This window comes from Argentina silus, assembly GCF_951799395.1.
Source record: "Argentina silus genome assembly, chromosome: 18".
In the NCBI taxonomy this organism is placed as follows: domain Eukaryota; kingdom Metazoa; phylum Chordata; class Actinopteri; order Argentiniformes; family Argentinidae; genus Argentina; species Argentina silus.
Genome location: NC_139672.1, coordinates 8,563,956 through 8,591,347, shown reverse-complemented (window position 1 = coordinate 8,591,347; position 27,392 = coordinate 8,563,956). Strand labels below are relative to the sequence as shown.

General features: G+C 49.0%; 3 protein-coding genes across 4 annotated transcripts; 1 reads left to right on the top strand and 2 right to left on the bottom strand.

The window, feature by feature from the left end:
* Positions 1-1,284: 1,284 nt before the first annotated feature.
* Positions 1,285-5,850, bottom strand: mul2 (mitochondrial E3 ubiquitin protein ligase 2). Of its 2 annotated transcripts, XM_083689938.1 has the most exons (6): positions 5,809-5,850; positions 4,512-4,694; positions 3,813-3,900; positions 3,564-3,684; positions 3,058-3,289; positions 1,285-2,769 (listed from the first exon to the last, which is right to left on the bottom strand). In XM_083689938.1, exons 2-6 carry the CDS (start codon positions 4,626-4,628, stop codon positions 2,248-2,250), a joined length of 1,080 nt encoding a protein of 359 aa, XP_083546064.1. In that variant the 5' UTR covers positions 4,629-4,694; positions 5,809-5,850; the 3' UTR covers positions 1,285-2,247. The 2 variants fall into 2 exon arrangements, with proteins under 2 accessions (XP_083546064.1, XP_083546063.1); XM_083689937.1 differs by having other exon boundaries at positions 4,512-5,842.
* Positions 5,851-5,983: 133 nt separating this feature from the next.
* alg3 (ALG3 alpha-1,3- mannosyltransferase) lies at positions 5,984-10,717 on the top strand (the record flags this gene model as incomplete). Its single annotated transcript, XM_083689811.1, has 9 exons — positions 5,984-6,167; positions 6,447-6,546; positions 6,673-6,820; positions 7,407-7,567; positions 7,884-8,004; positions 8,226-8,431; positions 8,708-8,785; positions 9,119-9,262; positions 9,392-10,717. The coding sequence occupies 9 exons, from the start codon at positions 5,984-5,986 to the stop codon at positions 9,579-9,581; spliced, it is 1,332 nt and encodes a 443-aa protein (XP_083545937.1). The 3' UTR covers positions 9,582-10,717.
* Positions 10,718-11,184: 467 nt separating this feature from the next.
* On the bottom strand, positions 11,185-25,417 carry vwa5b2 (von Willebrand factor A domain containing 5B2; the record flags this gene model as incomplete). The annotated part of the gene is made up of 21 exons (XM_083689591.1): positions 11,185-11,967; positions 12,230-12,353; positions 12,643-12,754; positions 13,011-13,061; positions 13,259-13,381; positions 13,598-13,732; positions 13,995-14,390; positions 14,496-14,733; positions 14,859-15,184; positions 15,336-15,552; positions 15,698-15,883; positions 16,128-16,242; positions 18,438-18,640; positions 20,319-20,429; positions 20,884-21,060; positions 21,147-21,271; positions 21,384-21,515; positions 22,129-22,286; positions 22,569-22,794; positions 24,736-24,951; positions 25,279-25,417. 21 exons carry the CDS (start codon positions 25,415-25,417, stop codon positions 11,185-11,187), a joined length of 4,293 nt encoding a protein of 1,430 aa, XP_083545717.1.
* Between the last annotated feature and the right edge of the window lie 1,975 nt (positions 25,418-27,392).

The window sequence follows — 27,392 nt, the reverse complement described above, 5'->3', positions numbered from 1 at the left end:
GACGGATGACAAGACAAATAGGTTTGAGAGAAGAGTTGAGAGGAGGAAACAAAATATCATTGTTTCTTGACCTCCCCTCTGCCCTGAACATGATCTCACATCGTCATTATGCTTCTCAGTGGAAGTGCATGTGGAAGTAAATATCTTATATCTCTGCTTATGCTCACCGCTGTCTGATAAAACCTATTTGGAAATTGAACATGAAGCTCTAATGTGTTTCAAGACTCTGTGTGTGAGTGTCTTAGGTAACAAAGTTACAGATTGTTCCACCAGAGCCACAGCTGGCTCTCTGCCGAGAGAGCTCTTGAAGGATTTGCTCAAAATCCTCCCTGCCTCCCCCTGACCCCTCGAGAAAGATTTACAACCCCCCACCTGCTCTTCCCCTGCCCTCCCCTCCCTCACGCCACCTCTCACCCCCTCCACCTCACTCCTCCTGAGCAGAGCTAGTTAGTTTCTCACCTCTTTCATATCCATCACAGCGGAAAAATCCGGAGGTGCCCCCCACCCCTTCCTCCTGATCCCGTCCCTCCTCCTCCTCCTCCCTGCTTGTTAGAGACAACAGAAATAGTGGGACCGCTGACGCACGACACAATTCACTTCTTCTCAGAGCAGCAATGTCGTCAACAGGCGTTTGTGTTTTTCTCGAAGAAAACAGCAGAGATTCACTGGCAGCTCTCTCCGACTTTGTGTGGCAGGCTCATCAATGTATTCAAACATGAACTACTTCTTCTCTGGTTTGACAGCGACAGAGGCGGCGTGCTGATGAAACAGCCTATTGTTGTTGAGATGACTGTGCTGGTCGGAGCATTGATACGAATGCGTGTGATGACGAATGTTACTCAGAGAAATAAATACGCATCTCACAGCTTCTTCCCTCTAGCTTTAATAAACAAGTCTTCTTTTGCCGTCCTATCGTTTGATGAATCATTGATGTAGACAAGAAGAGCATGAGTGAATTGGAGCAGACTAGAATGAGTACAGAAACTAACTCCTGAGAGGGGCCTAGTTTCATGCTGTATATTACATTTATGGCATTTAGCAGATGCCTTTATCCAAAGCGACTTACAACAAATACATTTGTTGAAGTGAATCATCTATCCATCAGTCATCATAAGATAAAGTAATCAATGCGCAGACCAGGGGCCATAGGCAGTCACAATGCTAGAAGAAGGATTTTTATTATTATTATTATATTATATATACCCATGTCTCCTCAGTGAGATGGTAGGGACAAGCGGAACAAAAAATGCCACACAAATGAAAGTCATGCACCGTAGGTCAGGGTTTAGGAACTGATGATTTATTGGTGTAACAGTTTCTGCAGACAGATGTCCTTAACATGGTCATGATTGGATGTGAATGGTGCAGTACATACGCAGTAAATCCTTCACCCTGAACAGACAGGTAACCCCTCATTCTATGTATTCACAAGATTTATACCAGGGGTGACCTATCATCTTCCTAGAGGGACACAGTGTGTGTGTGTGTGGGGGGGGCTTTTGTTACAACCCAGCGCTAACCACCAATTTGAACCTATAGCGGTCTTCAATCTAGACCGTCACCAAGTTGAGTCAGTAAGGACAAAACAGCCTGAACACACTATTGCTCTCCATGACCAGGAAAAGCCGGACCTGATTTGTGCAATCACTCCAAAAGAACAGCAGCGGTGGCATATATTAACAAATTAAGGCACGATCAACGCAAGCGGAGGTTTACGAAAATAATATACATATCCACCTTTCATAAGCGGAGGGTTTTACACTCCCAACACACATGCTTTTTGCAATGAGAAAGAAAACAGAAAGACATGAGTACCTACAGGTGTAGTGTTTGATTAAAAACAATCAAACTTAAAAATGGTCACAGAAATCTCACATTCACATTTTTGCGTACAGCGCCTGTTTTGTTTTGAGAATGCTGAAACCCCTTCTGATGAGTAATACAGTATTGTTATACAGGTGTCACCAGCAAGTCACCTCCACTCAATATCACACCACACAGTGACAGGGTACACAAGGGGGGGGGTCTGTCTGTCTTGGACAGGTGCTGAAGGGCTGTTTTCAAGGGGTGTTGTCTGTGATTGTGACGGGCATGGGAGTTGGTGTGTGTGTGTGGGGTAGGGACTCAGCAGTATTTGTCAGTGCCCATTGTCCAACAAGGTTTCACAGCATGTGCACTTAGTACAGTAATGTCTTTGGGGGGGGGGGGGGGGGGGGGGGGGGGGGGGGGAGTCCTCTACCTTGGGTCTCAGGCCTGGTAGAGGGGCACCACTCTTTTGATGGCCTGCCTGCATATGGGACAGGTGGGCAGGGGCAGGGCCTGGTAGCAGCTGAAGCAGCAGCACACGTGCCCGCAGTCCAACAGCACACAGCTACGTGGCTGGCTCAGGCAAATCACACAGGCATTCTCCAGGGGCACCTCTGCCCCCTCCTGCGAGACCCCCGTCCCCTCTGAGCCAGCCCCCGTCCCCCCAGCCCCAGCTCCGGTCCCCAGCCTCTCAAACTCCCTCCTCAGGCGGTCCTGCTCCCAGCGGACGCTCAAGCTGCGGTAGTAGCGGCGGCCCACCCAGAGGAGGACGGCAGCCCCCGCCAGGGCGAAGACCGAGGCCAGGACCTGCCACACGGCCGCCTGGCTCTCCTGCTCCAGGCGCAGGGTCTCAAAGTCCGCCGTGCTCAGGAAGTACTCCGAGCCGTCGGTGGGGGGCCGCAGCTTCAGAACCCGGTCCGTGTCCAGGATGAGCTCCCCTACGCCCGTCAGAGTGGCGCCCACCTAGAAACACACAAACAGAAGCTTGGTTATAAGCACGTCCAGCTATGTCTACAGTACTTGCTGGTGCCTGATAAAGTACATGCACACTATCATCAAGAAAGGTGCCAAAACAATGGAGGCCAGTCATTGGGACCAGGGGGAAAGAATTAACACCTGCCAAATGTGGGTAAATTTTGACAATGGAGGGTAAATCTGTACATTTTACCAGCTACTTTGGTGGGTGGCCAACAAACGTTCGCGAATACTATACTTCAATCAAACAAAAAAAAGACCAAGGTGACCTCTGACCTTGAGCATCTCCTCCGTCTCCAGCTGTCCCTTGGGCTTCTCTCCGCTGAGGTACTGGCCGATCATGTCGGTGAAGCCGTAGCTGGCCTGGTGGAACTTCTCGTGGATGATCTCCATGTCCAGGCCGGAGGCCTCCAGGGGGCACAGCACCCTCACCGTGGCGCGCTCGGGGCCCACCAGGCTGAAGGGGACGGCGTTCACCCGCTGGTGCAGCACGCGCTCGCTGTCCGTCCTGAACACATGAGAGGAGACAGGGGGGACGGGGGGGACAGAGAGCGAGGCAAGTTTTGGCGAGGCGGTGGTGATGATGATAAGAATTGTCCTGCATGAGTGTGTACAATAATATCAGCCATTTACAGAGGATGTAGATGATGTATGCTGTACAATTGTGCTTCTGTGCCTGTAATTATGCCTTCTAAATCCCCCGTCCCCCCACCCCCAAGAGAGGGAAGATGAAGTCATAGGGCATTGTGTTGTAATGTATAATTGTGTATTGTTGTTGGTACCAGGTGCGAGCGAGGCTGTTCCACACCAGCTTGTGTTCCCTCAGCATCAGCTTCTGTACCACCCCCACACTGCCCTCCTGGAACTGACTCCTCAGTGGCTCCCCTAGTGGCTGCACCGTGCCTGCACACACACCGGGGAGGAAGAAACAGGTGTTGACGTGAAGAAACAGGTGTTGACGTGAACAAAAACCAAGAGGAGAGACCCTGTTAAGACCTGCTGAGAGCAACACGACACAATGGGTGGATTACCTTCAATGATGACATACTGGAGACATTTCCCCGGCGTGACATTCAAAATGTCTGCCAGTTTCCCATCTAAAGTCAACTGTGGGGCTTCCTGAAACAACAAGCACGTAGAAAGAGTCATTCGTAGAACGTCGTGGAGGATTTAAGAGCCGATTGCTGAAGCTTATGATTTGTTATGAGTTGTTTTTTATGAGTTGTTTTTTATAAAAGGATTGGTGTAGCCTACAGTAGTTCCTCCAAAACAATCTCATGCACAGTAAAACAAAAAATGCCTGCATTATCATTTATGACTTTGACACCTGTTCTATAAACAGTGATTATGTCACAACTTCCCGGGAGGAAATGTCACTTCAAAGAGAGAAAGAGACGGTGGTGGTTAATATATGCCATTTCGCTGACGCTTTTATCCAAAGCGACTTACATTGCAGTGAGCGCATCCATTTCAGTACATATGGTCCCTGCGGGAATCAAAGCCACGACCTAAGCGTTGTTAGCGCCGTGCTCTACCAACTGAGCCACAGAGGACCACACTGAGCCACAGAGGACCACACTGAGCCACAGAGGACCACACTGAGCCACAGAGGACCACGGAGGACCACAGAGGACCACACTGAGCCACAGAGGACCACAGAGGACCACAGAGGACCACAGAGGACCACAGAGGACCACACTGAGCCACAGAGGACCACGGAGGCTACTAACGTTGAGCTTGTCCACTGTTTTTCTCTTCTTCCGGTAGACGTAGTAGAAGAGGCCTGAGATGGCCAGGCTGGTCCCCAAGCACACCGCCTCCACCGTCCTCACCGGAAACTCCTCCATCTTGTCCCCCCCCGATCTCTCCGCTCACTCCAGGTTTCTCCTTCTCTTACCTCCCTGAGCGCAGGCCTACAGAGGCACAGACAGACAGACAGACAGACAGACAGACACACAGATAGACAGACAGACAGACAGACAGACAGCCAAACATGCGATGACGAGGGAGGGTTCAGCATGAAAGCAAATGCCACGTGTCACCCTTGACAAGCTGTAATTAAATCCACAGCTGCAACATTCTGCTAGAAATGTTCCTGCGAGATGCTGTAAAATGTCTATAATTTTCCTTTCATGACAGCTCAGCCTAAGAGTAGGCCGCTTGCTATTTCTGTTTGGCTTTTGATGGCATGACGGATTGATAAGAAGTGTTGCAAAATATGACTGTAATACTACTTATATAACTATCCTATAGATCCAGTTTCACTCATAACCATACGCATCTTTAGATTTTCTTACACTCTGTCAACCACAACTTAAGTGAATCAAATGCAAAGTTCAAAGACACCCTTGTTTATCATTTCATATCGGTAGGTGGAATTTCTAAACTAGCCTACACATCTGCATACTGATCTGACAGTGCTTAGATCAGGGGGTCCCAAACTTTGTCTAGCGACCCCAAGTTGACATCAATTATTTCCCGTGACCCCAACAACTTGATTGCGACTATGCCAGAATCTAATAATGACGTCCACCTATATTCTCATCGCCTAAAAAAATGCTCTTATTGCAAAACACTGCAATATGCCTGCAGGTGCAATACACAGACACTGATTGTTTCCATACGAAATGGTACAAATGTCTGTTTCTTACTTATCAAATCATACAGGTTAGTTTGATTTACTGAGGGGACCCCAATTTGAAATCAGTGGAAACTGCTGGCGTAGATTAAAGCATTCGATGCCCACCCATAACACCAATACTGGGCCGTCAAGCTAGTTCGACAAGAAATGTCGCTGCCTGACTAGCTAGCTCAACGATTAACTATCTCACAAAAATAGACAGGCTAGCTCGTAGCTGAGCTAGCCGAGGAAGAACACCTGCCAATGCATTGACCTCTACGGTGTTGTGTTGATTAGTCCAAGACATGACCAAAGTCAGCAGGTTAGGTCATTAATTAAATACGAGTATGTGTCCATAAAATGTATGTTCGATTCTGGATTTTAGCAACCTGCAATGCCTATTTTACCTGTTCAAAGCTCAGGTCAGGTTGTCATTCCCGGAAGAATGAGCTATTTGTGTTTTGGTCACGTGACAGGTTGAGTGAAGCCCCAATGGAGAAGTGTTCCTGGATCACGTGACGGGGGACAATAACACCTCCGGCGGACACGCTGGTCGCGGCCTCTCTACGTCGCTGCGCCGAAATGGCAGGATGTGTAAAGAAGAGGTCCCCTGCTGGTCCACCGTCCAAAGTGTGGGGGGCACTTCGCACCCTATGGCAGGAGAAGCATCTGATCCTGTTCAAGGCGGAGTACACAGTACTGGTCGCATCGGTCCTGTGGTTCCTGGAAATCGGGATAAACATTTGGGTCATCCAAAAAGTCGCATGTAAGTAGCTAGCGGCTAGCGAGCTAGCCTGCCTGCCTGCCTGCCAATGCCACCTGTCAAAGTGAAGTTACAGCTGCTGCGTGGTCTCGTCCATCCCTAGATATGAATGGCTTGAAGCGTTGCTGCATGCAGAGTGGAAGAAGTTATGTCATGCATTCATGTCAAGTGTTCACATCAACAATTGTTACCCCATGAAACTTTTGCAATGTGAAACTAGCTATTTAAAGTCATCGTCACCTGTCAGTCATTCATTGGTGAATCTCCTCTCCTGTCCTGCAGACACGGAGATCGACTGGAAGGCTTATATGGATGAGGTGGAGGGCGTCATCAACGGCACTTATGACTACACTCAGCTCAAAGGAGACACCGGCCCCCTGGTGTGAGTTATACACAAACCTCTCAGTGACAACAGTGATCCACTCGTGTGAAAGTGAGAGTGAGAGACATGACCAATTGTAATATTGCGCACAAAAGTCCTCACATTGCACCATCCCTATCCTTCCAGGTACCCAGCTGGGTTTGTGTACATTTTCACCGCTCTGTACTACATCACTAACCATGGGCTGAACATCCGCTTGGCCCAGTACCTGTTTGCTGTCTTTTACCTGCTCACTCTGCTGCTGGTGTTTCGGATATACAACCACACCAAAAAGGTAAGCTAGTCTACCTGGATAGTAATTAAGTCAGAATGTGTTCTTTCCAGTGTAGGAAATACATTGTTTTTCTAGGGAGCAAATTTTGCCCCTGTTGGCTCATTTTGTAAAAATCTACGGCATTTTCTAAAAAATCTGCGGCATTTTCTTACATTTGTATAAAATAACATTTATCATAGTCCAGATATAAAAAATTATATTTATTTAGCTATTAAAAGGGCCAATAGATGTTATACAATACAAGTGCATAGTAACTTAATAACATAACAATTTGAAACTTTCCACTGCCTTGCCTTATTTTAAGACTACAACTGAACAAAAAAAGTGATCGATTTAGAGGTGGCCAACACTGGTCCCTGGAAGCTTTTGTACCATCACAGCACTAACACACCTGATGCATGGTCACCATGGTCACCATGCACCATTTGTTGCGTCAGGTGTGTTCATGCTGGTGTGGTGCACTGCACAGGTTACTCTAACCATTGTGCATCATCACGTTGCCTGCTTCATGACAATGTGGCTCAGTTATATGGCATATTCTTATATTCATACATTGGCAACACTTTGTTTTTGTTCTCTTCTTCAGGTTCCTCCGTACGTGTTCTTCTTTGTGTGTTGTGCTTCCTACCGGATCCACTCCATCTTCGTGCTGCGTCTCTTCAACGACCCCGTGGCCATGATGCTCCTCTTCGGGGCTGTCAACCTCTTCCTGGACGGCCGCTGGACTCTGGGATGTGCGCTGTACAGGCAAGTATGAACCCTGGCCTACGCTAAGCCTAGCCTAGCCTAGCATACAGCCACAGCACAGCCAGTGTGCAGTTCTTTTCAGTGTAGTCTGGTTCAGTCAGTGCACATTTGGGAACAAATGCTCAGAAAGACCTTTTTTTTTCCCAGACTAAAACCCAAAATAGAGACTTTAAATGTACATGATGTATCATGCATTGTATTTGTTCACGTAACGTTTGTCTCTGGCCCCTCGTCTCCAATATTTAGGTCTGTGGTAACAAGTAACTACCTATCATGTGGTTGGAATGACAACTCTGTCTCCCTCTCTTTTTGACAGTTTAGCAGTGTCTGTGAAGATGAACGTGCTCCTCTTCGCCCCCGGCCTCCTCTTCCTCCTCGTGTCTGAGTTTGGCCTGATCAGGACCATCCCCAAACTCTCTCTCTGTGCAGCTATCCAGGTACAACATAGAAAAACACTCGACTATCGCCATGCTGTCTTGAGGATGAATTTTATGAGTTTTTTTTTTAATGTTCTTTAATGTCTTAAATGTCCAAAGTCATGAGGTGAATGCAAATTCTTTATTTGTTTGGACAGTAAACACAATTCAGTGACATTCTATGATGACACATCGACGAGCTTCACCCAGATTTCCCTCACCTCTCTCTCGTCCTGTCACAGCTGTTGCTGGGCCTGCCCTTCCTGATGGAGAACCCCGCTGGGTACATGAGCCGGGCCTTCGACCTGGGCCGCCAGTTCATGTTCAAGTGGACGGTGAACTGGCGCTTCCTGCCCGAGTGGGTCTTCCTGAGCCGTTACTTCCACCTGGTGCTACTGGCAGCACACCTGCTGGCCCTGCTGCTCTTTGCCCTGCGCCGCTGGAAGAGGTGAGAGAGACGGTGGAGGCTCTGGGGGTATCCTAGGAGATGAAGGGGAGTGAGCAAGGCTAGGTCGTTTATTTTTTGTGGAATGAATCCTAGCCAGTTCCTCAATGCCCTACGAGCTACGGCTCCAATTTGTTTGGATTTGAAAGAGTCTTCTTTGGGTCAAAATACTGCCTCTCCCCTCAGGGGACATGTTAATAATATCTACAGTACAACGGCTTGCGTACAACAATGCCCCAGTGTTCTCTGTTGAGTCATACAAGCTGTCTTTCCTCTCAGGCCCGGGGAGAGCATTCTGCAACTGCTGAAGGAGCCAGGCAAGAGAATCCTCCCTGCTCAGAAAATCACCTCTGATCATATCCTTCATTTCCCAATGTTTTACATTTCTCCAATAATTTAGCATTCATGCCTAAACCTAGTTGCTTATTTTCATATGCTACACGAGACGTTCCTTGGTGGTTAAATAAAGGATGTGTTTCAAATAACCCCCTATTTGTCATAGTGCTCTACATTTGACCAGAGACACACAGGGCTCTGGTTAAAAATACGTAAATAAATTAATTTAAAAAAAGAGGTTGTCCACTACGTACTGTAAGTAATAGGGTGTCAAGTAATTGAGCTTTAAGCCCAACGTTTCTATTCCAAGCTCCCACAGGAGCATCCAGTGCCAGACCTTAACAGCTGATCACAGACGGTTCTGATCCTGTTCACCTCTAACTTCATCGGCATGTGCTTCAGCCGCTCGCTGCACTACCAGTTCTACGTGTGGTACTTCCACACGCTGCCCTTCCTGCTCTGGAGCGGCGGTGTCAAGAAGCTGGCTCACCTGCTCCGGTACGGTGTGAGGACCACTAACGCTGTATATGTCAGGGACAGACTATGCCATGACATCCACAGGGTCATTGGAGACTTGATATCGTGAATGAACGGAAAAAAAAACAATGTCAATTTTCTTCTTCTCAGGCTTCTGATCCTGGGTCTGGTTGAGCTCTCGTGGAACACCTACCCCTCCACCGACTACAGCTCGGCAGCCCTCCACGTGTGCCACCTCATCATCCTCCTCTCCCTGTGGCTTGCCCCTGCTCCTTCCCCAGACCAGTCAACCCAGGGAGAGGTCCAGGGAGAGGCACCAGAGAAGGCCAAGAGCCAGTGAGCTGCAGCCCAGCGAGACCCTCCTGTCGTGGGGTCTGATCAGCCACCTCCACCTATGGCTGGCTCTCTCCTGGTTCTCACCTCATCTCTCGCAAGCAGATGCACTGACTGGGGGGGGTTACAGGGGTGGTCTGTCTCTTAAACCAGCTATTTGATGCCACCCCCACCACCTCACACTGTAGCTATATGCTAACATACAGTATGCTTACAGGAGGGTTGAAGCGGCGACCGCCAGCAGCGTGGGGTGTGTTTGTACGGAGCAGCAGTCCCATGCAGTTTTATGGGGTGGGAGGAGGCTGAAAACAATTAAGATTCTCAGGTTTCAGGATTTGATAAATAAATAAATGAAATGTGAGGGGGTCTGTCGATGAGGAGAAATGGTGAATGTTTTGCTGTGTCGTTGATGGACATCTTATTCTGATTTCTTACGTTGATGTGTTTATTTTAGTGAATGTTAAAACTACCTTTTGCCCTTGCGTTACTGGTCTGATAGACAATAGAGTACGCTGATAATATACTCTTACAGCAGGTCTTCCTTCTAGCGGTTTGGTGTTTTGATACCGGATCATTTACTGGTGTAAAAATGCGTTATATTTACCGTATCTGTCGCTCATATCATATATTCATTTCATAACAGGAACTTGTAATTATCAATGAAGTTTTGAATAAATCCGTCCTCCGCATTAAGCATTTGCCATCCCACACAGGGAACAATAGGAAAGATGTAGCAGGCTTATAATACATTATGACATGTACATGAATGCATTATCAGATATCATTTGTCGTGACCATTCAGAACTAAGCTATTGACAATCATGATCATGATTTATTTTTTTGTATTTGTTATTTTCGTATAGTTTTCTCTTTGGGAGTGTGGATGGCCGTTCTCTCTGAAACGTATTTGGCTTCAGCGTGTGCAGTAGTGTGCAAACGAAATTGTGAACTTTTTTTTAGCAAGCTGCTTTTAGTGGATGTTTACCATAGTTTACCGTAGTGCTCAGATTTGTTTGTTTGTTTCATTTGCATGGCTGTTTGTGTTACACATGACGACAAGTCGTTTGGAGATGTGTTTTATTTTGTCGATAAAGATGAAAAATAAAATGCTTCTTCGTGTCAAGAAGCATGAATTACATGTCATTAATTCACAATTCTGATTGATAGTTTCTTCACTAACTATTACAGATGACACACTCGGTACTACCCAGCCACTTGGTCGTTCAGAAAAGACAAGAGCAGTGACGATAGAAAGAACTAGAATCAAAAGAAAATTAAAGCATTTAGGATGATCAAGGCATTATTGTGGTTGCATATGGTGTACTTAAAAAGGCCACTTTGTGGGTATGTCGAGTCGGGAATATCCTTATCATTCGAAAGGTCTGACTTTCACACGTCAAGGCATTGGTTGTCAACTGCCATAAAAGATGAAGAGATATTTTTTGTTAAAACGATAAAAGGTGCGTTCGTTGAATAACCTAGCGCGCCAGTATGGCTTTTTAACCAGGCTGTTCCTTTCTTTCAAATGTCAACAGTGACACGAGGGGAAATAGGGCATCAGTTTGTTGCCCCGTTATGTCAAAGCATCAACCAAACGTGACTGTGTTTTCTCACATGTTATTGGGGTTGTAGCATAGCATGTTGAGCTTGATGTTCTCATCCCAGTGGCGCAGGAGCAGGAACAGCTGCCTGGCGGCTCCCTTCAGCCCGGCCAGGTCAACCCCCTCAGGCATCTCCTGACACCGCAGCCAGAAGTCCGCCTTGGCCGCCACCAGCTCCCACTCCATGAAGAACCCCGCGCAGCGGTGCTCCAGCCAGGCCAGAGCCACGGCCGTGGCCCAGCTCGAGCCCTCCAGGTCCCCCAGCGCCAGCTGGTCGCTCACCTGGGGCTCCGGAGGAGCCGCTGGGTCTACGGGTGAGCCCTCGCAGACGTCCGTCTCGGAGCCGCGCCCGCTGTCCGCCTGGGTCTGGACCTGGGACTGGGGGAGACCGATGGCCGGCTCAGGGGAGCCCTCCTCGGAGCTGGTGGGGTCGGGGGGTGAGGTGACGAGGGGGTCACGGTCGGAGAAGCCTCTCCGGTCCAGGGAGAGAGGAGGGTCTTCTGGGGTGTGGTGGAGAAGGGAAGCACAGGCGGAGGGCTTCATGGTGGCAAAGGTGGCGTAGGGGATGGGGGTGATGTTCTGGGTGGTGGAGGGACCACCAGGGGGCTTGGGAGCGGAGGTGGAGGAGGGTATGGAGGGAGCGTTGGGGGAGGTGCAGCGGAAGGGGGGACTGAGGCTGCTGCGGTGGTGGCTGTAAGGGGAGGCCCTCTTCAGGCGGTCCAGGGAGATCTGGATACAGTCGCAGTAGACCTCCGTCAGAAGGAAGGCCCCCGAGGCCAGCTGGAGACGTACCTGGGGATTAGGTCACTGTTAAAGTAGTGTAGTGGAGGGGATTTGGAATCACACTCTGGTGGTGAGTAGCCCTGCCCACATGTAAACTCGTGTCACCCTTAGACCTTGAGGATGTCCTTTGGGTCTAATGGTAGACGCTTTGATCTTCCATGCGGGAGACCTGGCTTTGAATAACCCAGTTGTAGGTAACCACTGGTGTAGCGCTTGTATTGGGTGTAATGACATGATAGACCAGTAGGTGTCATGAGGTGAGGGGTCTCACCAGAGGCAGGTAGTCAGGTGCGTCTGTGTCGGAATGTTTCTCTGTCTCTGCAGACAGACAGTGGCCCTTCAGAGGAGCCTGCTTCCCTGACGAGTTAGAGGACCTCAGTCTCCCCAGAGGAAACCTGGAACACAGACACACACACACACACACACACACACACACACACACACACACACAGGTTTAGGATGCTTCTGAACTGCCACTCAAATACATAACAGTTTGTGTTGATGTGTCTGTCTTTCTGTCTGTCTGTCGGCCTGTCTGTCTGTCTGTCTGCCTGCCTGTCTGCCTGTCAGTCTGTCTGCCTGCCTGCCTGCCTGCCTGTCTGTCTAGCTGCCTGTCTGTCTGATTGCCTGCCTGCCTGTCTGTCTGCCTGTCTGTCTGTCTGTGCATGCCTACACGTGTCTCACCTGGAGCCAAAGAAGCTCTCCACTGACTTGCTCTCGACAGAGCGCTGGGAGCGGGTAGAGGAGGTGCCTGACACGGCTGACGGACTAGCAGGGTACACAGCGCCCCCTACACCTGAGAGAGGGGAACACACAACAGAAGACCACAGAGACAGCAATGCTTTTAATGAATATCGCTTTGATAACATCATGGCGGAGAGAACGTCACAAGAGAACCCGTCGATGTCTCATGTTCGAGTGAAGTAAAGCCACTTCTGAAACGCTGGTGGCACACAATGATGACAATATAGTAGGCATGTGAGTGGATTTTGGGGGAGATTGAGGAGGTTGATGGGTAGGGGGGGTGTTATGGCTTAGGCTGTAGGACTTACTGCTGTCACATGACGCCAGGCTGCACGGGGAGGCAGGGGTATCGTCCCTGTCTGGGAGGCAATAACACAAGAGCTTACTGCATCATTTGGGATTCAGAGATACAAACCAACGGAGGCTGGTGGAAGTAGAAATCGGAGGACAGGCTCATTGTAATGCATGGAACCTCATTCCGTTCCATGCATTTACAATGAGCCCATCCTCCGATTTCTACCTCTGCCGGCCTCTACTGGTACTGATGGAGTCTTACCTGTGGAGTTACACGTGTCCTCCAACTCCTCACTGTCTCTGCTGGAGGGGCGTCGGCCCAGTCCCACGGAGTAGGCCCTCTGTCTACGGCTGCCCGAATGGGAGCTCCGCCTGTTACGCACCCCTAGACAACCACGACACAGGGAAGAACTACTATTTACCCCACATCTGATATCTTTACCATGTCACACCTTCGGTATCACCGTTGATTTTCCAATCTCACTCTTCTCAAATTGTCTTCTTCTTCTCAATTTGTCACACGGACACATGCAGTATATTGTCTATAACCTTCCTGGCATTGACTTGTGTCTTAGCTGTTTTTTGGGAACAGGAGAGGTACCTGTGTTTCTGGCGTCCACAGTGTCGGCCAGGCCCTTGTGTGTGTTGCTGTCAGTAGCAGTGAAGGCTGTGTACATGCAGATGATGTTACAGCTCTTGCTGGTCTGGATGGCCTTGACGCGGTGCCGCTTAGGACCTAGAACACCGCCAGCACACACACACACACACACACACACACACACACACACACACACACACACACGGACAGAGCAGTAGGTATTAGAGATCAAACTATCCACCGATCAACAGAGTTTTATTAGCCTTGTGGAACTAGCCTGATCTCGCCAACTCACGTTCTGCTACGTCGGTCCGCTGGACCAGGCTAGAGTTTGATAGAGAACGTTTAAAGTCATTTCTAGAGCAGTGTTTTCTCCTCTCGTCCCCCGAACCCCCCTCACCGTTCTCAATGTCGTTCTCCTTCTCCGCCATCTTCTCAAAGTCTCTGATGACGGAGCGGGCGGTCAGCTGGTGGATGATCTCCTCCCAGGGCTCCCCTCCTGCTCCTGCTCCTGCTCCTGCTCCTGCTCCTGCTCCTGCTCCTGCTCCTGCTCCTCCCTCTCCCTCTCCTCCCCCTCCTTCCCCTCCCCCACCTCCCAGGCCCTCGGGGGGCCAGAGGTGGGACAGGTCCACTGTGACCTCCCAGGAGACAGGTCTCCCCCCCAGCAGGCCGTGGATGAGGGAGCGGCACTGGGCCGGGGGCGTGGGGGGGGCCTCCGGGGGGGCCGCCGTGAACAGGTACTCTGGGTCCGTGAAGCTGTCCCAGTCCAGAGGAGAGGCAGGGAACAGCAGCCCGTCTGGGGGTGAGAGACACAGAGGGAGGGAAAATGTTGGTGACTCATAAGTGGATGGATGGATGGATGGATGGGTGGATGGATAGATAGTTATGGATATAAACTAACTGGAGTCAGTGAGGCTCCTACGGGACAGGGCTCCCTGGGGTGTAGGCTGGGTCTCCCCGTCGCTCTCCTCCAACCTGCCCCCCACCGCCTGGTCGAAGGACACCCTCTCTAGTGCCCTCCGCAGGCGGTGCATGTCCAGCTCGCCCTGGGGGGAGGAGAAACTCCGCCCCGCCATGGTGGAACGAGCCAATGCCCTCTGTCTCCTCCGAGACTCCTCCCCTGCACATAAACGGCCCATCTGGATTGGGTGAGAGAGACGGGGAAGAGAGAGACGGGTGAAGCTCAAATATAAAAAATAATCTGAATGGTATGAAAATGATTCATTGTCTTAAATACTTGACCCGAACCCTAACCCTCTCCTACCTTCTTTGCCCCAGAAGATTCTGTGCTCTCGGTGGAGGGGGTCAGTTGCCATGGCGACTCGCCCCAGCGGGACAGGGTGGTCCTGTGTTCGGGCGGGGCCATCTTCTCCAGGCCCTGCGGCAGGGACCCCGAGTCTGGCCCTAGGAGGGGGCCCTGGATGGGGTCGGGGGGGCAGGAGTCGGAGGCGGAGGAAGTGTGTGTGTGGGTGTGTGTGTGTAGACCCCTCTCACTGCTCAGGGAGCAGCGGGTCAAGACGTACTGCTCCTGGACGTAGGAGCTCTCCTGGATCCTCTGCCTCACGTCGCTGGACCAGTCCAGCTCCCCACCTGTAGAGGGCGCCACAGGAGACAGGAGGAGACAGGCCGGTCAATGTTGTGGTCATGATGCGGTCACGGTGTGGTTATGATGTGGTCATGGTGTGGTCGTAATGCGGTCACGGTGTGGTCGTCATGTGGTCATGGAGTGGTCAGGTCTCACCCGTGCTGGTACCTGTGTCTGTGTCTCTAGCGCAGGAGAACTCGGAGGAGATCTCCCGCGAGATCTCCCTCAACGCCTCCTCCAGGTCGGCGACGTCTGATGACGTCAGCATTGGGAGGAGCTCCGAGGCGGCGGGAGGCGAGAGCTCGTCGTTGGATAGGCCGAACACAGAGCCCACGGAGCCCCGAGATAGGCCCTTATAGCCACGGCCACGCCCCTACAGAACACAAGAGAAACGCTATGCATGAGTACACACACACGCACACACACACATGCACACACACACACACACACACACACACACACACAGTGACATAGAGAGCCAGAAAGTGTCTTACAAGGATCAATAGCGGATCACTCACCTCAGTCTTCTTCCCTCTGAAACTAGACACATCATACAGGGTGCAGTAGCCAATCATGGTGTTCCCAGGGTAGAGCGGAGGGATCTCATTGGGCGAGAGCAGGGCCTCCATGTTGTCGGGCAGGTACCAGTCTATGCGTACGTCAGTGAGGACAGGCTCGAAGGCCTTCTTCAGAGACTTGACCAGCTGAGAGAGTCGTTAGGGGATAGTTAGTACCGTAGGCTGCATGACTGAATGTTCTAGGCAGAGGAATATAATATGCCTAAAACGTTGCCTTCATTTGGAATAGGCCTACCACATTATGACATAAAGGAAAAACAATGTCCCTTACTCCTTTTATTTCTCCCCAAAAACGACATAACTGCTTCATGTCATAATTTCCCCAGTAGTTCATTTCCCCACCAGGGGGCAGTGATGCCACTCATCTCACCTTGGGCTGCAGCCTCTCCTCGTCGCCCAGGAACTCTGTGGTTCCTCCCGTTACCTTGGCGACGCCCTGGAGGAGCCTCCTGCAGGCTCGGGGGCCCAAGCCCAGTCCAAAGCACCTGGAAGAACAATGTGTGTGTGTATATGTGTGACCATTACAACAGAACCACGGTAAGACAGAACAGCAGAGGCTGGTGGAGGCAAGAAATCGTAAGACACTCATTGTAATGCATGAAATGAAATGTTGGATACCGTTCCTCATTCCGTTCCATGCATTACAATGAGCCTGTCCTCCAATTTCTACTTCCACCAGCCTCCCCTGATACAGAACTATGATCACAGTGTATAGGTGCACTCTCTCATACATTATGTCTGTAGAGAATCCTTACACCTTGAGGTTTATTGGATAATGCAGAAATAGTAAAAAAAAAAAAAAAAAAAAAAGACATTCACACATTTCTCTCTCAGTGTCTCTGTCTCTAGCTTTCTCCCTCTCTCCCTCTATCTCCCTTTCACCCCCCCCCCCCCTCTCTCTCTCCCAACCATCCCATTGTCCATCGATGATCTCATCAGACAGATTTATTTGTCAGGGTCTTTAAAACCAGAAGATATATGATCAATTTATCCTGCTGCCTTCATCTATACAGTACCATAATCTGTAGAGACATTCACTCACCCTCCACACGCACACACACACACACACACACACACACACGCACACACGCACGCACGCACGCACACATGCATGCACACATACACGCACACACACACACGCACACATGCATGCACACATACACGCACACACACACACACACGCACACATGCATGCACGCACGCACACACACACACACCCACACAGACACACACAGAGAGAGCTGTTAACAACAACACAGAGAGCAATCACAGGCCATTTCACTAATTGAACATCTGAGAGGAGCAGAGGCCAGACCAGACTAATTGAACATCTGAGAGGAGCAGAGGCCAGACCAGTCTAATTGAACATCTAAGAAGGAGCAGAGGCCAGACCAGTCTAATTGAAAAGGCCAAGAGACAGACGGCATGCGGCGTGTTGCTCTGAATGCAGCAGCACTGTCTGGCTGGAGAGGCAGACTGTTTGTACCGCATGAATATCAATAATATAAGCATAAGCCAGAGAGAGTTATAGCAGTGTACGTGTGTACGTGTGTGTGTGTGTGTGTGTTGGTTATGAACCGTTTCCCTACATAGTGCACTCCACAGGGTAATAATCACTAGATTGCCATGCTGGAGATGACCGACATGGCAGGGGATGACTGCTTGTGCGTCCTTTCTAGCATGTCCAGATAGAGAGGAGGACCAGCACAGTCCTGTCAGGGTGGTCAGTCTAACAGTAGAATACTAATCAGGGATAAATGGGAATGGGGGTGGGGTGGGGGGGTGGAGGGAGACCAGAAGGGTGTGTCACAGCTACTGCAGAGGGAAGCACTTAGTGGAATTACTGGGTGTGTCATTATTACGATACGATACATCAGTAAGCTCTCCCTCTCTCTTTCTCTCATTTTGTGTTGCTCTGTCTCACTAACTCCCATTCCTTCTCCCTCTCTCTCTCCCTCTCTCTCTCTCTCTCTCTCTTTTTTTTTCTACTTATTACACCCTCTTCCTTTGAGGTTGCCTCTCTCTCATCCTCTGGCACACTCTCCATCCCCCATTCACTCTCTTTGGCTTTCTTTAAATCTCTCCTTTCCTTTCTCCTTTCCTCCCTTTTCTCCGCTAAGCTATTTCGCTAAGCTATTGCAGATGTTCAAAGCAGATGCAATACAACGGGACATTATTTGGCGCAGTTTCTGTGTAGATGTTCATTTTAATCCGTGGATTGTAATATGTTCCAATTTCCGATTATTTTCCCTCGCAGCACACACTCGTCGGTGAACTACTCGCTGCGTCCCATTTCTCCACCCTTTTCTCGAAGTATGCACTTCAAGTAGTACGCAAGTGTGCACTTGGATTTACACAGGAATAGTTTGGTTTCAAGAGCCCACGCTCAGAGCAACCGCCTGCCTTTCACTCACTACCTGCCAAATAATCACCCCGAGTGTCAGGTGTTTTATGTGGTATTTACCTAGCGACAATACTTTGATTGGCTACAAAATGAAGCATCATCATCATGCGTTTTTGGTGAATAAAGTCACCCTTGGCACTCTAGAATGTTGACCGTTTGGGTGACTTCATTCACCCTCAGCACTGAATGAGTTTAATCCATGTGGGGTGAGTGTACCAGTGTATACTTCAGGAGAAGGGGGGGAGAGCGTGTGTGCGGGAGGGACTCTCTGTTTACCTGGCAGCACAGGTGTTCCTGCGGACCAGCTCCAGCACCTTGCCCACGTTGGTGACGGTGCCGTCGGTGATGATGAACACCTGGCGCGGGCAGGAGCGCTGGGCGGGCTGCTGGTACACCCAGGACAGCGCCCCCAGCAGGTTGGTGCCGCGCATGTCGGCCCTCATCTTCTGGACGTACTCGCACGCCTGCACCAGGGTCACCTGGAAGAGTCGCGGAGGTCGTTTCAGTCACGTCATGTTCTATCGTGAGGTGTGTGTATACAGACTTGACTTTACCTGTCTATCTCTCCCCAGGGGTGCTGCACTAGGGATGACCCTGTGCTCCTCTTCAACTACTGTATAGGCCTCAGGGGAGGCTGGTGGAGGTAGTGCACGGAACAGAATGTGGAGGCTCATTCTATGCATTACAATGAGCCCGTCCTCCGATTTCTACCTCCACCAGCCTCCGCTGGTGTGCCTGTATGTCTTTAAGGGGGGTTGTGAGCAGAGCAGAGGGCAGATGGACTGATAATGTTGTGTTGTATTGTATTCATAACATGCAAGATGACTGCAGTGTATATGTCCTAGAAGCTTGGTAGGGGGACTGGGGAGGTGAAACACGTTATGAGTTAATAAATCTCTACTTATCTGTCCGATGGGTCATAGGTTGAAAACCAACCAATTAACAACCTTCTGTTGAGGCGAATCTTTCAATGATATGACATGCTATGTCAATATTGTTTGAGTGCTTGATAAGAGTACTACTGTTGATTCAAATAGGAATGATTAAAAGAGAAATTAATTATTCCTATTTCTCCAGCTGTAGAGAAGCAATGTAATTAAGCCCTATCTGAGCTGCAGTGGGAATCTAAACATACTGTACGGTTGTGGTCAATTATGTAAGCACCTGCACGAGTCCAACCACAAAGAGGACAAACATGCATGAGAGAGAGAGAGAGAGAGAGAGAGAGAGAGAGAGAGAGAGAGAGAGAGAGAGAGAGAGAGAGAGAGAGAGAGAGAGAGAGAGAGGGGACAGGTTGGATGGCTGTCTGATCTGGTTGTTACACATATGAAAGGTCACCACATGGTCCAGAGTGTTACTAACTGCTTTTTGTCCTTGCCCACCCCTGCTGAAACTTGATACTCTGCTACTAAGGCAACCAGATGATCTGACCTGCTGTTTGCTACTGAACAGAGAAAGGGACAGAAGGTCCTTGAGTGACTTAAAAACATCTTTTTTTTTTTTTTCTTTTTTTTTTTTGAATCACGATCGCATAGAAAGCTCTGTTCATTCACCTGCTTGTTAATTTTTTCAAGGTTTCTTCCATGTGGAAGGTTATCTGCAAGCTTGTGCTATTTCTTGTGGAATAATTGTTTATGGAAAAGATGCTTAGAGGGGTCCAATGTTAGACCACACATTGATATTAAACTCAATGACCACCGAGTGAATCCCAAAACAATGGTAAAATGTGGCACTATCTAATTAGTCTAAGATAACTTTGTTGAAATAGTCAGACAAACCTTGATTTAACTAGAACTTGAAAGGGTCAATCTGGGATTCAATCAACAACAAAACAGTGTCACCCCCACTTTGTGGGATGGATGAGGTTGGAGAAACGTAACCACTCTCAAATTCATAAAAGGAGCAACGGATGCAAGGACTGACCGTCCATAAGATCAAAATGATCGTTTTTAACAATCTTTTGAAGCTATATTGTTCGTTTACAATTACATCTTTTACAAACAAAGCCGTAGCTTGATTCTTGAAGTTACATTCTTCGAGAATCAATGGCTATATACAGTACGGTATAATTCATTTAAAAGTCCAAAAATGGATGCACTAATCCCTGATTGCCCCTTTAAGGTTTCTGAGGGAGGGAGTGACTCGTATAACACTGACGTCAGTGCAGAGTTTGCTGGAGGTGAACAGGGCCTTGATGGTGGTCCCAAAGCCCACGATGTTGAGCATGGTGCCTGGAGGAAGGCTCTTCAACGCCACCACCATGCCTTCCTGTACGGACAGGAAGTAGACAGGAAATGGTCATTGACACTTTTTTTTATTATGCATTTGCTTCCAAACACTTAAAAACAAAAAAACCTGACTATAATACTGTACTACACCAGGGGAGGCTGGTGGAGGCAGAAATCGGAGGACGGGCTCATTGTAATGCACGGAAGGGAATCATTCCGTTCCATGCATTACAATGAGCCCGTCCTCTGATTTCTACGTGCATTACAATGAGCCCGTCCTCTGATTTCTACCTCCACCAGCCTCCCTTGTACTGTACAGACATTGAATGCAAACCTAACCATTGACCATGGTGCTAACCATCACCTTGAGACAGGATATACACCTTGAGACAGTATTAAAGATATACTGAATATCTTCATGACAGTAAATGGTATGTATCTCTGCCTATTCATCTCTGCCCCCTACAGGTCTCTGGCAGTGCGTTCTCCATCACCTTGATGCGGTGGATGTTGATGCCACTCATGCTGCCACTGCGGTCGATGAGGAACAGCAGTTCTCTGGTGGCGCGGTGCAGTTCTGGGGGCTCAGAGAGCAGGTCCGGACAGAAGTTCAGCATCAGAACCGGGCTGCTCAGGATGTCCTTGTGGTAGCGCTTCCTCACAAACTCCAACTGTAGGAGACGAAGAATGTTTGATGACTCGAGTCAGACGACGAATCGATCGATTGGTCGGTCGATCGGTCAATTGACGAGCTCACCCTCTTCTCTGCGTCCGCCTCTTTGCGAGCGTAGCGAATGAAGTCGCGTCGGGCGCCGATCTGCTGCTCGTATTGGCTGAAGGAGAGCCGGCCCTTCTCCAGGATGACCAACGGGCTGTGAGGCTCTGTGGGAGAGGGTTGAGGACACGTATAGGCAGTCGTAAAGAAGACACAACCGCACGCACGCACGTACGCACTCTCACACACTCTCACACACACATATACACACACACTCACCGCTGAGGTGCAGTATGACCTCTATTTGTCTGTCGTATGGATGGTCCTGTGCCAGGGTGATGTATGTGGCGGAGGCACTCTGGGCACTGGGGTCTGCGTCTGCCCTCAGGGCATGGGTGGGGCTCTCCAGACCTGGGGTTGGGGGGGGGGGGGGGAGCACTCTTTGGCATAGAAAGCAACAGAATGTTCTGTATGTGCGACATCCTTTTCCATGGAGGAGGCAATCGAATAGTACGTTCTCCTTCTGGCAGAGGCCCACACTGACTGACATCCCTTCTTCCCTCCCTCCCTCCCTCCCTCCCTCCCTCCTTACTCTTGGCTGGTGTACAGTAGCCTGGCTATGTTCCAGACCAACTTTCTCTCTCTCTCTCTCTCCCTCTTTGTCTCTCTCTCTCTCTTTGTCTCTCTCTCTCTCTCTCTCTCCCTCTTTCTCTTTCTCTCTTTCTCTCTCTCTCTCTCTCTCTCTCCCTCTTTCTCTCTCCCTCTCTCCCTCTTTCTCTCTCCCTCTCTCTCCCTCTTTCTCTCTCTCTCTCTCTCTCTCTCTCTCAGCTCTCAGACTCTGGGTTCTCTGGCTCGCCTCCCTAGACACATTTCATATTTCACTATGGAAGTGTCGAACCCAATCATGCCTGGTGCTATATCATAACGGGAGAAAGGCTGTGGCTAGAAACAGGGGGGTGGGGGAGGTGGGAGGAAGGACAGGTGGGCGGACGGCAGGTAGGGGTGGGGGGGTTTGGGGTCGTACCAGCCAGTAGGCAGGCCCCTCTGACCAGCAGCTGGAAGTTGAGTTCGTAGGGCGCCAGGTTGGCGGCTGGGCTGGTGAAGATGGCATGGGCACACTGCTGCTCCGAACCCAGGACCCGCTCCTGCTTCCCAGAAGCTGCTCCAAAACAACTGGTAGGTCTGGGAGGGAGAGGTCGGTAGATTAGGAAGATAGGTAGAGGCCAGGGGAGGCTGGCGGAAGTAGAAATCAGAGGACGGGCTCATTGTAATGCATGGAACGGAATGGCATTACAATTAACGGCATGACAATGAGCCCATCCTCCGATTTCTACCTCCGCCAGCCTCCACTGGTAGAGACGTCAAGAGAACAGGTCATATTTTAGATGAAGAAAAAAACATATGAACATAAAAACTGTGTTATATCGAAAAGTGAAATTCAAATGTCTCATGATCTCATCCTACCCTGTGTCGTCTGATTTCCCCCCACTTTCGCTTTTGCTTGGAATCATCCGGCCTCTGACGATGGGGGTGAACACTGTGGGGAAGACGAGGCGGATCGCGCCACTCTCTAAAGTGGGGAGTTCTAGCGTCGTACTGATGTGAACAGAGATGATGTCCATCGGGCCGATCACCCCCGTCCCAACGATGAAGGTGGTTCGCTCCAAGTCCTCGTCCAGAATGAGATGCCCTGAAAGAGAAAGAGTCAGGTAAAAAACAAACGTCACTCCTCGAGGCAAAGAATTATTATTATTTAATTTTTTTGCTTTAAAAGTCAATACATACAAACCTCCAGGATATCCATACGCTAGTCACCTATCCTAAGATATCGCAGCATTTACCTCCATTCTTTTGGCTTTCATTCATATTACAATTGTATGCATTACTTGAGTGGTTCCATAGCATCCCATGTTTAATGCAATACTAACATGTGCTTAAAGCTGATGTATGATTTACACTAAGTGAAAGCCATTTAACTAAAGGCACGCAGCCAAGTCCATTTATCCTCCTTTAGTCCTCTCCCACCCTACAGCACCAGACCATTCTGCTAAACGAATCAGAAGAGGGAAGCACTCACAACTGAGGGATGTAGAGAACAGCGGAGGCTGTTGGAGACAGACATTGAAGGACGGGCTCATTGTAATGCATGGAATGGAATGAGGAATGGTATCAAGCACACGTGTGTCATTCCATTCCATGTATTACAATGAGCGAGCCCGTCCTCCGGTTTCTACCTCCACCAGCCTCCACTGATAGAGAGAGAGCTATATTTGTATTCCGGTAGAGATCCCACAGTACATCTCTACGGTTTGAGAATCGGGAATACCTTCCTCGATCTTCAGATATCTTCGAGTGTGTTTTGTGTTCTGTTGTGTATTGCTTTGTATTTTCTTCTGTGGTTTCCCTCAAGGGAGGACATTCAGAAAGATAGATCCCCATGATATATCCCCGGTGATAGTTAGCCTCTAAAAATATATAAAAGTATTTCAAAATCGAGTTCCGGGATACATCATCACAATACATTCCTCGGTGCTCTGATATTCTACAGCGAGAGGTCTGTGTATTGTCATGGCCCGTATCAGGACCAATGACATGACCACTGGCGGTCTCCCTAAATGGGTTACAGTTCAATAATAGTCCAGCTGATTTATCATACCCTGGATAAGGGTATTGGGTATAAGCCTACATGGACATGCCTGTGGAGGTTTTGATTCCATTAAGCAACATCTGTAGTCAGTTATTTCAATGTAACATCATTATAGTATCTATCCCAAAACCAATATGTACTGTACTGTACTTTACTAATATTTGATGGATACACAAACACTGTACGTACACTATGTATGTAGTTATGTATTTACAGAAACATTCCTAGCTTCAGTTGTGACCAGAGAACCTTGTAAGCCAGCAGACAGACTCTCCTCTGGTGATTTCTTGCTCTCATGTTGGGTCACAGTAAAATTAAATCAAGAGATCCCACCCAGGCCTTGTGAGAAATGCCAGCCACACACACACACACACACACACACACACACACACACACACACACACACACACACACCAATCACACACACACACACACACACACACACACACACACACACACACACGCACACACACTCTCCTCTCTCTCTCTCTCTCTCTCTCTCTCTCTCTCTTTCTGAAATAAATGCCAACAGCACATTGGCATTCAGCCCGAGTGAGGAGGTGAGGCAGGGTGATGAGAGTGGAGGCAGAGAGAAGGGGGGACAGTAATGATGACTGATCTGATATTTCACAAACCCCCTACAGTCCCTACAGACATCAGACACCAAGATAAGAGTCTGGTTAGTCACTGTGTAGTCAGTCATTCTGTGGACACAGCTTACATACAGTAGCTCGGGAAAACGTCTGATAACACAGAACTGTAAGGGTGGGGTGGGGGTGGGGAGGGGGGCTATTGCTAGAGAGACTCAAAGCAGGGCCAATCAGTTTTAAAATCAGGGGCAGACATGATTCTTGTGCATTGTATGGACCAGCCTGATTCTTGCCTCCCTCTCCTCCACCCTCCTCCCCCTCCCTTTCTTCCTCCATATCTCTCTCTCTCTCTCTCTCTCCCCCCCCCTACCCTCCCACCCCCCCCTCTCCTCACCGTTAGTACACTGCATGTCTAGGTTGGAGCTCCCACAGCAGCCCCACTCCCGTCCGTTCCCACACTGGCCGTCGAGGACCGACCCTGGGCAACAGTCCAGGCAGCAGTCCTCCAGCTTGCCCCGGCTCTGGATCTGCACCCCCACCATGCGGCCAGCGATCACCGCCTCGAAGCCCACCACCACCTCCTTCTCCCCCAGAGGGTACACAAACACACCTGGAGGGGGGGGGGGGGCATCAGAGGGGGGCAACAACCTTCAGCTAAAAAAAGGCCTACCAAGGCCTACCTGGATCTGATAAGCTAGGTTGTGCAGGCTTTTGTTTCAGCCCAGCAATCATTACTCAGTGAAAGATTATACACTTAAAGAATATGCACTGCAAATATCTTCAGTAGAGTAATAATACCGACAGTAATGCCTGTTTTATCTTCACCATATCTGGCAACCGATTGACTATCTGGCAACCGATTGATTGTATACACAGTATGCATACTTGATATTATATTACAGTATATTGCATAACAAAGGTGTTAACCAGAACTCACCCTCCACAGACTCAGTGTCAGTGTTGGCATAGGTGAGGTGGGCGGTGATGCCCAGGGAGCAGCCGTTGGCACAGGACTTGATGCAGGAGGCCTTGAGGAGCAGAGGTGCCCACGTGGAACGGTTTCTCAGGCCGGGCATCGTCTCCGGGCCTCAGGGTGCCAACGGGCATCTACACGCACGACGACACAGAGGGGGCAGGGACTGGGGAAACAGGCAGAGCAAGGGGGAAAATGGTTGTTTTAGTGTGGTTGATTTCTGTGTGTGTGTGTGTGTGTGTGTGTGTGTGCGCACATTTGAATGGCAATTTGGCATTCTTTTCCACTATCCAGTTCAGTTTTATCACAGTGAGGGATCTGTAGAACCACATGGAAAGTTTTCCCAGCCAAATGGCAACTGGTTACTTATAAAGGAGTCTTTCTCTCAATGGAAAAGCCAGCCATTGTATTGTATGAGGGGAGAAAGTTAGTACTGTGTGAAAACAACTGATTCTGTTTCAAGAAAAAGGTCACAGACAACATTTCTTGAAAGACAAAGACGAGATATATTTGTAGTGCAGGTCGATTTAGCCTCGGGTTGATGAACAAAAAGGTAAACAAGCGTAGCTTTCCCACTATTTACCTTTGTAGCTGGGAGATACATTTATTCACAACAGTCCCCTCTAGACATGGGCTCCTACTCAGGTAACCCAGCTATCCCCTCTCTCCAGCTGCATAGCAACCTGCCCCACCAGGGTGTCTCTGTGTTAGCGCCCAGGTCGATCATTAACAGACCTGGTCAACACTCCACCGGCCCAAAGGGCCCCCACAACGGCTATGCTAATGCTAATGCAAATGAAAGCCTTCATCCTCCTCTAACCTGACCACAAGTGAGATAGGGTGTTAAGAGTGGATTATATCATTGGTTCCGTTAGTGGCACAGGTGAGCCTAGTTGAACACCATAAAACATACTTCTAAGTGACTGGCCACTTGTCTCTCTGTTGATAAAACAGGGTTCTTTGCTGTAAAGTGCAGGTGTCATGGTTTCTAATGGTTAATGATGGTTCAGTTCACAGTTGAGTGAGCAGTAGATTGCGAAGGGCTGTGTGTGTGTGTATGTGTATCATGTATGTGTGTCGCGTGTGTGTCGCGTGTGTGTGTGTGTGTGTGTGTGTGTGTGTGTGTGCGTGTGTATGTGTGTCTGTTTGCTCTGGTCCAGGTAATGACCTCTCTACATCTACCTCTGCCTAAGTAGATCAACAGCTTCCATCTGGCTACCGGGCTCTGGGCAGAGAGCAGGCTGATAAATATCCATTTGGGGAGAAGGGGAGGGCAGACGTACTGTAAGCCAAACCAGGATTCAACAGTAAACATTCAATATATTCAGTATAAAGCACACACAGCCTTATACAGTAACATTTATATTATATATTTGTGTGTGTGGTCTATGACACGGTATTAGGGAGAGCACAGAGAACGGTTGGTGGCATGTTCACAGACCAAGTGAGATTTGAAAAAGCAACAGGCTGCTCACACAGACACATTCACATTCTGTAGACACACACACTCACACACACACACCTCCCACAGATCTGTCTGAACTCGAACAGCAGAAGGGGTGAGGGATGTAACTTTGCACTTAGTGCTCTGACTATCAACAAAATCTCTTAATTTCGCCAAACAAAAGGGTGAATTATAAATATTTGATCACTTTTTAATGAATGTAATTTTTTTTAAAACATCCCTGTCAAGTGTGAACTCAAAGTATTTCTGCAAGTCATCACATCTTAGTGACAAATACATTCAATTGAATCAATAATCAATTGGCCGAAATGCCAACAACTCAATGAATGTCATTTTTGCATAATGACCACAACTGAAATTATTGATTTGCAGATGATCAGTGAAGTCTCAAGTCCTGTTTACATATTGTGTGGAAAGTACTGCAAGGTGATGGCTGACAATAAGTAGGCTATACTGCAGCCTTTTGCATTATCACATAAAATCCCCTTGGAAAAATGCTGAATCAATACATTGCCTAGCATCTACTTACTGCAGCTTCCAGCTTTCTCAGTGCGACTCCGTTGTTTTCCTCTCCGGTACCTATCGGTGCAGTGCATCACTTTATGTCTTCATC